Raw genomic sequence first — 13,153 nt, forward strand, 5'->3', positions numbered from 1 at the left:
GTACAGTCTCCATTCCCTGCATCTTGTTCTTTTCTCTTCCCGGTGCCACCCTACTGCTAGAAGCCAGCCAGGCAAAACCAGGAAAAGGACCATCCATTGGCTCTAAGTGGAAGACGTCTTGGGAAGTGAAAAGCCCACAGTGCCTACATTTTGAAGGTTATCGGAAGGTCTCTAGATTCACACCTAGGACTCCTGACTCAGACCGGTGCTCCCTCCACTAGCTCACCAATACTCACAGACAAATAGTTAAGTCACACACCTCCAAAGAATACTTGTCCTTACACTTTGGGTGGAATCTAATAAGCATGCAATATGAATGGAGGAACGGTTTCACTCTTTTGATTGAAAGAGTATCCAGAACATTCCTAGGGAATAGATAGCCTTAGTCAAGGAATAATGCAGACCTGTCTGGAGAATGTTTGGTTATGGTCAAGATGCCACTTAAGTGTGGAGGAATCTGTAAAGTGAGGCTCTGTGGAGTAAAGGAGAAAAAAATGCAGCTTTCCTTTTTCTGGGAATGGGATATGTTTCCTTCTGGTCTCCGTCTTTGCAGAAGTACAATCTTTTTTCCAGCTCTGGCCTCTCATTTCCTCACTGATGTGCTGGGTCTCAAGCACTAGGGCTTTGAATTCCTCTTAAGTAATTTTGGGGGGTTAGGACAAGGTTCTGAGAAGATCCCTAAACCATGATGTGTGGCATTAACACGGGCTTCTGCTATTCTGTGAAAACATATATCCAGGTCAGTCTTTACCCAGTGTCTCTCTCCAGGCCAGCACACCTCCCTGCCACTGCCATGGATAAAAGGGGACTTTGTTACAGCAGTTGGAAGGCAAGAAGGACCACCTTCCTTCATTCCCTCTTGCCTGGATAAGACATTTGTACCAGGCACCCTTTCCTATATGCAAGAGGTTGGCATGTTGGCCGATTGTATTTGATAAAATGAAGAAATGAAAATAATTTGCCGTGCTTATTTTGCCACAGAATGAATGCTTTTAGACTAGGAATGAGACAAAATATAGTGAGAACATATTTGTACACATGGCAGTACTCACTTGTCATGTTTCTATGACCTCAACAGGCCAGTGTCCCTATATGTTTGTACTTGAGTCCTATTAGGTAAGCCGCCGTGCTACTATTTTTTTCCTGGCACTTTATTTGTCAAAGACTCTTAGAGATAAAAATAAACACATGCAACTTGTTTGCTCTATGTGCTTTTCTCCTGGGAGCTATTCATCCTGGTGAATTTTTTTTTTTAAATGTGCACATATGTGTGTGTAATATATAGGTTTGTGTATGTATAGATAACTCGAGAAGGTGCTAACATCTAAGATTGGCTGCTAGGCGACCGCGGAGGCCTTTAGAAACCCACCCACCCTGGCTGGGGGGCTGCGGGCCTGAAAGTTGCCCTGTAGCCCCCCGTGGCGTTCAGCCCTAACCCAGTGCCGAAATTGTTAGGAGCAGAGGAAAAACATTTACTTAACCACTCGAAAGCCCTTGGTATCCCTCACTAATCCCTCGGCCGCGCCGCTGAGAGCTCTGTGTGGCCTCGGTCACGGATGGTGTCTCCGGAGTGTATGTTGTGCGTGGACACCTAGGAAGCAGCTTGAAAGTAAACACGATGCTTGGGGCTTCCCTCGCGGATGAACGTGCAGCGTCGCCTCTCTTGATGGGAGGGCAGCGCTGAGGTCCCTGGTAACACGATGTGTGGACACACACACACACACACACACACACACACACACACCGCGCGCGCGCACGGCTAGAAAGGGTCGAAGACCCTGGTAACACGATGTGTGGACGCGGACACACACACACACACACCCCGCGCGCGCACGGCTAGGAAGGGTCGAAGCGATTCCCGGCGCTCTTCCAGCGCTTGTTTTGTCGGCGTCCCCCCAGCTCCTGGCCCCGGCAGCCGCCCGACCGGCCGCGTGCGGCTCCCCGGGCGCCCCCGGCCCCTCGCGGGCCCCGGAGACTCCGAGCGCGCGCCGGGCCCGCCGCAGGCCCGACGAGGCCCCTGGCACACCCACCGCGCCGCGGCCGCGCGGGAGGCCTGCGCCACCCACCGGCCGGGCCCAGCGGGCGGGCGCAGCGGGCGGGGGCCGTCCCGGGCGCTCCCTCCCCGGCCGCGGGCCTGCGCGCCATGAGTCCCCGGCGGGGCGCGCCACTCCCGGGCCGGCCGCGGCTCCTTTAACCCGGCAAGGGGAGCGGGGCGGAGGGGGCGGAGGGGGCGGCGGGGCGGCTCCGAGGAGGGCTCTTTCTTTCTTCTTTTTTTGAATGAACCTTGTGACGTACGTACAGGAAACCAGTCGGTTCGAGAGGAGAATGAAGAGGCCAGGCCCCCCCGCGCCGCGCCCGCCCCCTTCCTCCTCGCGCCCGCCCCCGCCCCCGCCCGCGCCCGCGCCCGCGCCCGCGCCCGCCCGCGCCTGCCGCGCTCCCGCCCGCCGCTCTCGGTTTCCCCGCCGAGCCGCCGCCGCCGCCGCCGCCGCCGCCGCCGCCGCCGCCGCCGCCGCCGCCAGCGAAGGTGCCGGGCGCCGGGCCCTCCCCGCCGGCGCGGCCGTCATCGCCCGGAGCGGGTGCGCGGCGGGAGCGCGGGGGAGGCGGGCGCCGCCAGCGCCGCCGCGCAGGAGCAGGAGGAGGAGAAAGGGTGCGCAGCCCGGAGGCGGGGTGCGCCGGTGGGGTGCAGCGGAAGAGGGGGTCCAGGGGGGAGAACTTCGTAGCAGTCATCCTTTTTAGGAAAAGAGGGAAAAAATAAAACCCTCCCCCACCACGTCCTTCTCCCCAGCCCTCGCCGCACCACACACAGCGCGGGCTTCTCGCGCTCGGCACCGGCGGGCCGGGCGCGTCCAGCCTTCATTTATCAAGCAGCTTTTCGGAAAATGCATTCGCTGTTCGGAGTTTAATCAGAAGAGGATTCCTGCCCCCGTCCCCGGCTCGTCCACCGGCCCCCGGTCCCTGTCTCTCTCCCGTGGAGGCGTGAAGCGGTCCCGCGGACAGAGATCCATGTCTGTGCCCGCGCGTGTGTGTGCGCGTGTAAATTGCCGAGAGGGGGAAAATCACAGGACTTCTGCAAATACTGGACTGAAAACTGTAATTCATCTGCCGCCGCCGCTGCCTTTCTTTGCTCGTGCTCTTGAGATCTCCGGTTGGGATTCCTACGGATTGACATTTCTGTGAGGAGAAGTCTGGGAATCAAACTGGAAATTCTCCTAATTTTTACACCCTCCGCCCCCAACTCCTGATTCATTTGCAAGTTTCACAGCAGCTATAACTGGAGAGTTCTGAAGATTGATGGAATCTTTGCCTTATGCATTTGTTTCCACAGAAAAGGAAACTTGACAGAGGATCATGCTGTCCTGAAAAAATACAAGTAAGTTCTTTGCACAGGAAATGGGTTTCATGTAACTTTCAGTGGAAACAGTTGAGATTTTAACTTTAAGTGCATTCGAGTAAGTTTAATTTCCAGGCAGTTTATTATATTCTTTTTAGCTGTGTAACTTGTAGTGTGTGTGCCCTGCTTTCACCCACTGTATAAAGGGAAATGCACCTGATTTTGACTGATTAGTTTTTTTAACCTTTCAGCATCACGGAGGAAGTAGACTGATATTAACAATAACTAATAATGTGCCTCATGAAATAAAGATCCGAAAGGAATTTAAATAAAAATTTCCTGCATCTCATGCCAAGAGGGAAACACCAGAATCAAGTGTTCCGCGTGACTGAAGACACCCCCTCATCCAAGAATGCAAAGCACATCCAATAAAATAGCTGGATTATAACTATTCTTCTCCCGTGCGGGGCCGTGGGGCGGGAAGCGGGGGCGAGAGGTGCTGTTGGTACCCGGCTGCTTTTCCGTGGGGGAAGGATGGCGCACCCTGGGAGAACAGGGTATGATAACCGGGAGATAGTGATGAAGTACATCCACTATAAGCTGTCGCAGAGGGGCTACGAGTGGGATGCCGGAGACGCGGGCGCGGCGTCCCCGGGGGCCGCCCCCGCGCCGGGCATCTTCTCCTCCCAGCCTGGGCGCACCCCAGCGCCATCCAGGACCTCCCCGCCGCCGCCCCAGACCGCCCCCGCCGCCCCCGCCGGGGGGCCTGCGCTCAGCCCCGTGCCACCTGTGGTCCACCTGACCCTGCGCCAGGCCGGTGATGATTTCTCTCGTCGCTACCGCCGCGACTTCGCCGAGATGTCCAGCCAGCTGCACCTGACGCCCTTCACCGCGAGGGGACGCTTTGCCACGGTGGTGGAGGAGCTCTTCAGGGATGGGGTGAACTGGGGGAGGATTGTGGCCTTCTTTGAGTTCGGTGGGGTCATGTGTGTGGAGAGCGTCAACCGGGAGATGTCCCCCCTGGTGGACAACATCGCCCTGTGGATGACTGAGTACCTGAACCGACACCTGCACACCTGGATCCAGGATAACGGAGGCTGGGTAGGTGCATGTCTGGTTGAATGTGAGTCTGGGCTGGACCTCTCAGGTCTGAGATGCGGTGGTTGGAGTCTGGGTGGGCTACCGGACCAAGGGAGGCCGATGAGCCAACGAAATAAAATCAGGGTTGTGGCTTCCCTCCCTCTTTCCCTGTACAGAGGTCTCCCTGCCAACCCAACTGTGATCATTGCTTCCCGGCAAAATTGTTTCCCTTGCTTGCCAGCCATTGAGGTTCAAAGATCCAGTCTTTGATGTTCAGTAGGATCTTGGGGTAAATGGCATCCCTTCAGGGTTTCTCAAACTGGGGGTCCGAGGATCCCCCTCATCATGGTACCTGGCCTGAGTAGCCTGTTGAAATGGGACATTTCAGGGACAACTCGTAAACTAGGTGCCAGGCTGGGTCCTGGCAATCCGCATCAGAAATAAGCTCCCCTGGGGGTTTCTTCTTTGTACTAAAATTTGAGAACCATCCAGTTGGAAGAGCAGACTCTCCCAGAGGACCAAGGGCATGCCTTTTCTGACTCACTTGGTAAGATCTACCCAAAGAGGAAAACCAGTGTAGCCCCTTTCCCTGGAACACCTGGATGTTTGTAAAGAGGTAAGCTGTAAGTTGACTTTCCAAAAGTCCGGCGACTCCAGCCTCCAATGTGTGCCATATTCCTAGTGGGCATGACCTAGTGTCTTGAAGAAGACTCAGCTCTGGGTGTTTATTTCGTCAGTGACAGAATTTGCATTGGCTGCGTACCTTGTGTTCTATTTCTATAACTTGTTTGTGATTTTGAGGTTTACTGGAATTTTAGTAGCTTCTACTTTTCACCACCTAGAATCCACGTGATTTGATGGTCCCCTCTGCTGGCAAAACTTGCATCTAGAGTATCTATATAAAGTGTAGAAGAATTGATTCGTAGCTGTGGATTCTCGTGCTCTGACTTTAGCTGAAGTGATTGATGCCTGTATTTTTGAGGAACATCTGTGAACTGTTTTTTTTCTGGTACTGTTGTGCTAGATAGAGCCTCTATCATGTCACCATAAAGTTTTTTTTGTGTGTGTGGTTCTTTGGGGGAGGGGTACAGGCCCTAAGACTGAAGAAGTGTAATTGACATCTACACTTTAAATCTGAAGTGATTAATTTGTGAAAAAGTGAAAGAGGAATAATTCTTGTCTTTTAATCTGAAGAACTGTCTTTGAAAAAGGATGCAATTCAGTGCTTCCTTTCACAGTCTCTAGGGAGAATTACTAATGTTATTATTTTATAGGACCTAGCAGGAGCAAAAAGCTTAGAAGTCACTACAGGTGGATTCGATTTCAAGAAGCACATTACATATTTTACTACAGTTTACAAAGTGTGCTAATGGTAAGGGGCCAAAAAGAGAAAAGGCCAAGAAAAGTAGATGACTGACATGAACATCTGATCCTACTTGACCAAAGTTGACAAAATATTGATGCCACTGTTCAGTGTTTAAAAGTAAAACATCCCCATTTAATCTCTAAAATTTAAATGTTTTTTGTGAATTGTTTGTTTTTCGAGATCTCATATTATCAGATCTTTAGTAATTCTGGAAGAGTTCAGTGAAGTGTGTAAAGAATATTTTTGTTAAATGTTTGGTTAAGTAGGTGGTTTTATTTTTAACCACCATAACCAAAGAGGTAGGGACTTCCAGACGCCAAAAGGATCATTTTAAGACCAAAGTAAAACTAATATAACAGTTGACTATTACATATTTTTGTGAAAAAAATTTTAAAAATTTTCTTTCTAGTTGAAAGAAATCCATGGTGGTAACTGTCATGTGTCAAGTAATTTAATAAAAAGATGGGAAATGGAGACATATGTTTATGATAGAAATTAAGATATAATCTTGATCTTTATTGTCGAGTTGTGGTATATTAACATCTCATACAGTTGAATTTTCTTTTTAAGTGAAGGCTCACCTTTTCCTCCTTTCAAAATAGAGTTTTCTTAGTAGAGCCTATCTTTGTGGTCAACAGGTATCTGAGGTTGATAAATGTAGAGGCTACATTTTATGATGCCAAACCACAATGACGTACCGTAGAACATGATAAACTTTTTTTTGACAAAACCTCTTATAGTAAAAATAAATCATATAGAAGCACAAATAGCTGATGGTAAAATGTGTAGCTTTCAGGACAACATATAGATGGATGACTAAATAGGAAAGCAGAGGACTTTGGCAAAAAAAAAAGTATATATCAGGAAATGCAATCATAAATCGACACTTTGGAATAATAAAAGTGGTAGTACTTGAGAGCCTGCTGTACTTATCCTTTCAAAGGTGCATTATGAACCTAAATTTTTATTTTAAGCATTTGGCATACAGACAGATTTTCCTTCAAATTTGCGCCAATCAGTGTTGCATCTCTAATAATGTGTTGCGTCTTGCAGTGTAAAGGACTCAGTAAGGATGGTAAAATTTCAGAAGAGAGCTAGCACATTATTTTAACGTTGGACAATGACTTGTACTGTTTACAAGACTCAGTGGATCAGCTCATGTACTGAATCTATTCTTACGGGGGCTTTAGATTCTAAGTCACATTTTTTTTCTTTGCTGCTGCTACTTCTGAGGCCGAGGAAAAACAGTTTACATTCCATGTTCCATAACTTGGAGAAAGCAGGGCCTTGGATGATAGGTGTCTGAGAGATGGTCCTAGAAGTCTACAAATTATATAAAGACTAAAGAAGAAGTTGGCTGTGGAGTGGAGTATGGCTTTATTCCTAAGTCTGAATAAGGCTTCCAGAGGGAGGCAGCAGTTCTAGGAGATGTCTGAGACCCTGCCGCTCCAAGTGTAGCTCAGGGACCAGCAGCCTGGGTGTCACCTGGGAGCTTCTTAGAGATGCAGAGTCTCAGGTCCCACCCCAGAGCTTCTGAGTCAGAATCTGTGGTTCGCCACGTCTACAGGTGTTTGTGTGCACGTGAGAGTTAGAGATGCTGGCTGCCATCACCGACCATCGATTCTCGTGGACGCCTTTTAGGAAAAACGGCAACCTGGGATGGATCCTACAGTGTACCTTTCCAGTGGCCCCGCGGGTCCATAATATTACCTAGGATGCTGAATATTCCCCATGTATCCGCTAGAGTGATCTGACCCTTGGAAGAAATAGACTGGAATGCAAGAGAGACAGGAGAGAAATTATTATAAGCTGCATCCTCTCAAGAATGTTTTGCGTGGTAGCTATACAATTTGTGTTGGCCTTACAGACCCCATGAAAGTAAGATAGCTTTTCTACTCCAGTTAAAGACAGGAAATTTAGCTCTTTTAATAGCTCCATTCGGTATTGTTTGATCCCCTTGTAACACAGTTCAAATTCTGTAGATGAGTTCAGGGGCCCTGAGACCGCTTCACGACCAAGGGGCTCTTGCAAGCAGAGGGTTGAGATTTGGGCAAGTTGATGGTGAATGAACATTGATGGCGCCCTCTGAACTGAGAAACGTGACAACATTTCGCTTCATGTCTTAGGAGAGAGTGAGATGTTTGACAGCTGCAAGAATGAGATGCCGTAACTTGGATATTGGCTTCGTTCTGTTGATGACATGGTGGTGCGACTTTTTGTGTGTGTTTGTCATTTGGTCTTTGTGGTTTAGGAAGACAGGAACTTACTTCTCCACATCCAGTAGAGGGTGGCTTCCTTTTTATTAGTTGGTCAGCAAGCAGTTTCTCTTTTCTGTACGTAGTCCACATCTACCCAAACGTTTGCTTAGCTGGAAAGCAATACTCTTCTCAGGCCAGTGTACAAAATACATGAAAAAGCATCAGTTTTCTAGTGGCTGAGTTTCAGCTGCTTATAGCCAATTTTGGCAGCAAAATGATAGGATTAAAAATAGCCTGAAGATGATCCAGTCTTAAATAATATATTTAATGATGAACTTTCCTTGGGAAAGTGCATCTTTCTGCCTGCTAAGAATCACATGACCCCTTTCAGTAATTTATTTTGTAGAGAAAGATACATTATTGCTCCTAGAGTTTGCAGTTATGTGCTGTTGAGCGATTGCTTTTGGGGACTTTTGTAAAATTATATAGTTCACTCAGTTCTCTTTTCTGTTTTAGGGGCTTTGTTGCTGTTTAATGTCAGTCGAAAACATGGCTTTCTTCTGTGCATCCTGTTACTTTTAGCTGTGCTTTCTAGTGAGAACTGATTGATCTTTTTAGCAATCCTTGATTGAACCGGTACATTTCAGAATTGCTAAATGTTATTAGGCTACACAGCACACCAGGTAACAGAAAGCCACAGATTTTTTTTTTTTTTTAAGCCAAACTCTTAAATAGTTTTTCTTTATCTCGACTCCCAGTCCTAGTCAGCTTTTTGGAGGATGATAAACCCACTCATAAAGCAGGTGTGTGGGTGCTGTGTGTATTAATGGTGGTCTCTCCCACTCAGCACGTCCCCGCACCCATTTCTGAGGTCATCCATCGTGTCTTCGCAAGAGTTTAGCAAAGCAGTATTTCAGCAGAAGCGCATTTGTGCTGGAAAAACAACACTGTATTTGTAGTGTACAAGTAAAAAGGTTTTTTTTTTCCCCCAGAGATATATCCTATTTGAGGTTCAATTCAAACAAAATCAGTGCTTGACATCGAAACGCAGTTAACGATGAGAGTCAGCCAAGGACGGAGACAGTTATTCAACAGACATGACTGCAAGTCTTCTATGTGCCCGGCCCTGGGTTAGTTTGGGGGTCCAGGGAGGAAGGCTTTTCCCCTGCCCTGGATGCCCTCACAGACCAGGGCTGGAGATGTCGTTGTGAACTCAGTTGCCACACAGCCTGACAAGATGATTCTAAACTCTCAGATTTAGAGGGAAAAAGAAGAAACAAAACAAAACAAAACAAAACCCTAAGGATGTGTTATTTTGCATACACTTCAATCTTTGTCTGAAAAAGTTATTTCTAACCATATGGTTGTTCATGTGTGCATTAGGCCTGATTTAACTAGGAGGAGAAATGTAGATGATTTAAAAAATACTATGTTACACGGACATACGCTTAAGAGAACTGAAAGGCAGGGGGAGTTCCCTTGGTAAATATTTACCCATTAGGTGCTCTTTCTACATATTATGAAGACTTAATAAACACTAGCCTGCAGTTTTTAAAGTATTTCATTAATTTTTTTTTTTTGGTAAAAGACACCCGAGACTCTGATGAGGTTGATTAGAATAGATTAATTTGAAGAACTATCTTTCTTAAATCATTCTGGTATGCAGACAAGTCCAAGTCGATTTGAACCAGAACAGGGGAGAGATTAAAACCAAAGCTTTTGTTTTGGTTTGGTGTTAGGTTCTAGCACTGTTCTGTTTATTAAGAGGCTTCTCTTCCAAAACGCTACTTATAGAAATTCCTAGTCCACTGTGACATTTGTGTTCCTGAAGAGCAGGTGTTTACCATCTAACATCTTTTATGCGTGGTCCTCTTTCTTTAAATGGAGGTTGTAAAACTTCTGAAGTTACGACAAAGCCATTTTCATTTCTAAAAGTATTTTTGTAGATTGTTGCATGTTCTGATCTGTGCTCGATTTTGTAGTGCCAACACGATTTCTCTGCCCTTTATTTGCCAGGCAAAAGATAAACCCAGCTGTCCTTCAGTGAGAATGATGGCGGAATGACTGTTTCTCCAAAGCCGTGTGGGCTTTCTCATCGGGGACCCTCCCCCCTCCTGCCAACCTCCATCACTGACCCCTACCTGCCCATCACCCCACCACAGGGAGACCTCCAAGGGGTAGCTCCTTGTCACCTTCCAACATGTGAAGGGTGGGATTCACCTGAAGGAAAGAGCATTATGTCTGGATAACCAGCAAGAGGGGGCAGAAAAGGGGTCTGCCCAAGGTGGAATATTATAACCCTTACTCCAATCTTGCTACAGGCAACCGGGCAAGGAAAAATTCTGTCATCAGATATGATGCTTTCCCTCCAGAGATCATAAATTCCAACCCTGTGCAGGGAAAACATAGAATCTGCTGGAAGAGTTTGTACTAGCTCTGATCTCTGCAATGTGAGAGTAGAGTGAGGGTATACTCTAGCCTTAGATAAAGTTTGACTAACTAAACAACTAAAATAGCTTATACTAAAGAGTACTTCCCCAAACGCCCTCTTAAACATGTTAGAAAGAGAATCTCCCTGACATGCTGGTGTGGCCATTGGTAGCAGTTACAAAAGCACTAAGGGCTACTTGGCTGATTTTCTTAGGCGATTGACCAGATTCTACGAGCAATTTCACTGGCATCAGTATTTCCATTCTGCTCCTTGTTTTGCCTTCAGAATTTCAGGGATGGAGCCATATTCCATTTTTAGTTAATAATTGGCTAATCAGCTCTCTGGAGCGTCAACGTAATGAGTCAGAAGCTTATGACTGACCCCACTCTCCTTTTTACTCTGTCTCCTGAAACCAGCCCAAGGACCCACTGTGTCAAGTGAAGCTTAAATTTTCCAAGGGAGATTTTACCATTGAGACCAATACATCTTTCTTGTGACAGTTCCAATTACTATATTTCTCTATTTTTTAAATGTCTTTTCTTAAGCTGTTAAAGAATATGGAGAATTTATGACTTCTAATGCTTGGAGCACCAAACAAGGCATGAGTGTTGCAGGTTGTCTTTTCTTGACTTTTTCCAACTCTTCTTCACAAATACTAAGATTTCTTCTGCTTTACAGCACGATGAATGTCATACCTATGTATTACCTTTGAAATTCAATTGCAGCTGAATATTCTACTGAGATGCATTAGAATTTTCAAAGGGAATATGGGACAAAAACTTAGTCTTCTTAGTTCAATGCCTTCTTACAATTAGCATAGGAATAAAGTTAATTACAAATTATGTCATCATCTTTAGATATTGATATTTTATCTCTTGGGAAAAAAAGAAAGTCTATAAAGGATGCCAGTTGGCACCTGTAAGTCTAAAATTTCAGGACTATCTCCTTGCTATTTTCTTTTTTTTTAACATCTTTATTGAAGTATAATTGCTTTACAATGGTGTGTTAGTTTCTGCTTTATAACAAAGTGAATCAGCTATACATATACATATATCCCCATATCTCCTCCCTATTGCATCTCCCTCCCAGCCTCCCTATCCCACCCCTCTAGGTGGTCACAAAGCACCGAGCTGATCTCCCTGTGCTATGCGGCTGCTTTCTACTAGCTATCTATTTTACATTTGGTAGTGTGTATATATCCATGCCACTCTCTTCATCACAGCTTACCCTTCGCACTCCCTATGTCCTCAAGTCCATTCTCTACGTCTGTGTCTTTATTCCTGTCCTGCCCCTAGGTTCTTCAGAACCATTTTCTTTTTCTTTTTTTTTAGATTCCATATATATGTGTTAGCATACGGTATTTGTTTTTCTCTTTCTGACTTACTTCACTCTGGATGACAGACTCTAGGTCCATCCGCCTCACTATAGATAACTCAATTTCGTTTCTTTTTACGCCTGAGTAATATCCCATTGTATATATGTGCCACATCTTCTTTATCCATTCATCTGTCGATGGACACTTAGGTTGCTTCCATGTCCTGGCTATAGTAAATAGAGCTGCAATAAACATTGTGGTACATGACTCTTTTTGAATTATGGTTTTCTTAGGGTGTATGCCCAGTAGTGGGATTGCTGGGTCGTATGATAGTTCTATTTTTAGTTTTTTAAAGAACCTCCTTACTGTTCTCCATAGTGGCTGTATCAATTTACATTCCCACCAACAGTGCAAGAGGGTTCCTTTTTCTCCACACCCTCTCCAGCACTTATTGTTTGTAGATTTTTTGATGATGGCCATTCTGACCGGTGTGAGGTGAACCTCATTATAGTTTTGATTTGCATTTCTCTAATGATTAGTGATGTTGAGCATCCTTTCAAGTGTTAGTTGGCACTCTGTATATCTTCTTTGGAGAAATGTCTATTTAAGTCTTCTGCCCATTTTTGGATTTGGTTGTTTGTTTTTTTGATATTGAGCTGCATAAGCTGCTTGTAAATTTTGGAGATTAATCCTTTGTCAGTTACTTCATTTGCAAATATTTTCTCCCATTCTGAGGGTTGTCTTTTGGTCTTGTTTATGGTTTCCTTTGCTGTGCAAAAGCTTTTAAGTTTCATTAGGTCCTATTTGTTTATTTTTATTTTTATTTCCATTTCTCTAGGAGGTAGGTCAAAAAGGATCTTGCTGTGATTTATGTCATAGAGTATTCTGCCTATGTTTTCCTGTAAGAGTTTGATAGTGTCTGGCCTTACATTTAGGTCTTTAATCCATTTTGAGTTTATTTTTGTGTATCGTGTTAGGGAGTGTTCTAATTTCATTCTTTTACATGTAGCTGTCCAGTTTTCCGAGAACCGCTTGTTGAGGACGCTGTCTTTTCTCTATTGTATATTCTTGCCTCCTTTTTCAAAGATAAGGGGACCATATGTGCGTGGGTTTATCTCTAGGCTTTCTATCCTGTTCCGTTGATCTATATTTCTGTTTTTGTGCCAGTACCATACTGTCTTGATTACTGTAGCTTTGTAGTATAGTCTTAAGTCAAGGAGCCTGATTCCTCCAGCTCCGTTTTCCTTTCTCAAGATTGCTTTGGCTGTTCGGGGTCTTTTGTGTTTCCATACAAATTGTGAAATTTTTTGTTCTAGTTCTGTGAAAAATGCCATTGGTAGTTTGATAGGGATTGCATTGAATCTGTAGATTGCTTTGGGTAGTATAGTCATTTTCACAATATTGATTCTTCCAATCCAAGAACGTGGTATAT

General features: G+C 45.6%; 1 protein-coding gene across 1 annotated transcript in view; it reads left to right on the forward strand.

Moving 5' to 3' along the window:
* The first annotated feature begins 2,715 nt into the window (after positions 1–2,715).
* The window catches only part of BCL2 (BCL2 apoptosis regulator), a 180,033-nt gene continuing 169,595 nt past the window's right edge, over positions 2,716–13,153 (forward strand). The window contains exons 1-2 of the mRNA XM_061169467.1: positions 2,716–3,370; positions 3,583–4,432. Of these exons, the coding sequence (XP_061025450.1) occupies positions 3,866–4,432 (567 nt within the window). The 5' untranslated portion in view covers positions 2,716–3,370; positions 3,583–3,865. The remainder of the gene's footprint in view (positions 3,371–3,582; positions 4,433–13,153) is intronic.

This window comes from Eubalaena glacialis, chromosome 15 (genome assembly GCF_028564815.1).
Source record: "Eubalaena glacialis isolate mEubGla1 chromosome 15, mEubGla1.1.hap2.+ XY, whole genome shotgun sequence".
In the NCBI taxonomy this organism is placed as follows: domain Eukaryota; kingdom Metazoa; phylum Chordata; class Mammalia; order Artiodactyla; family Balaenidae; genus Eubalaena; species Eubalaena glacialis.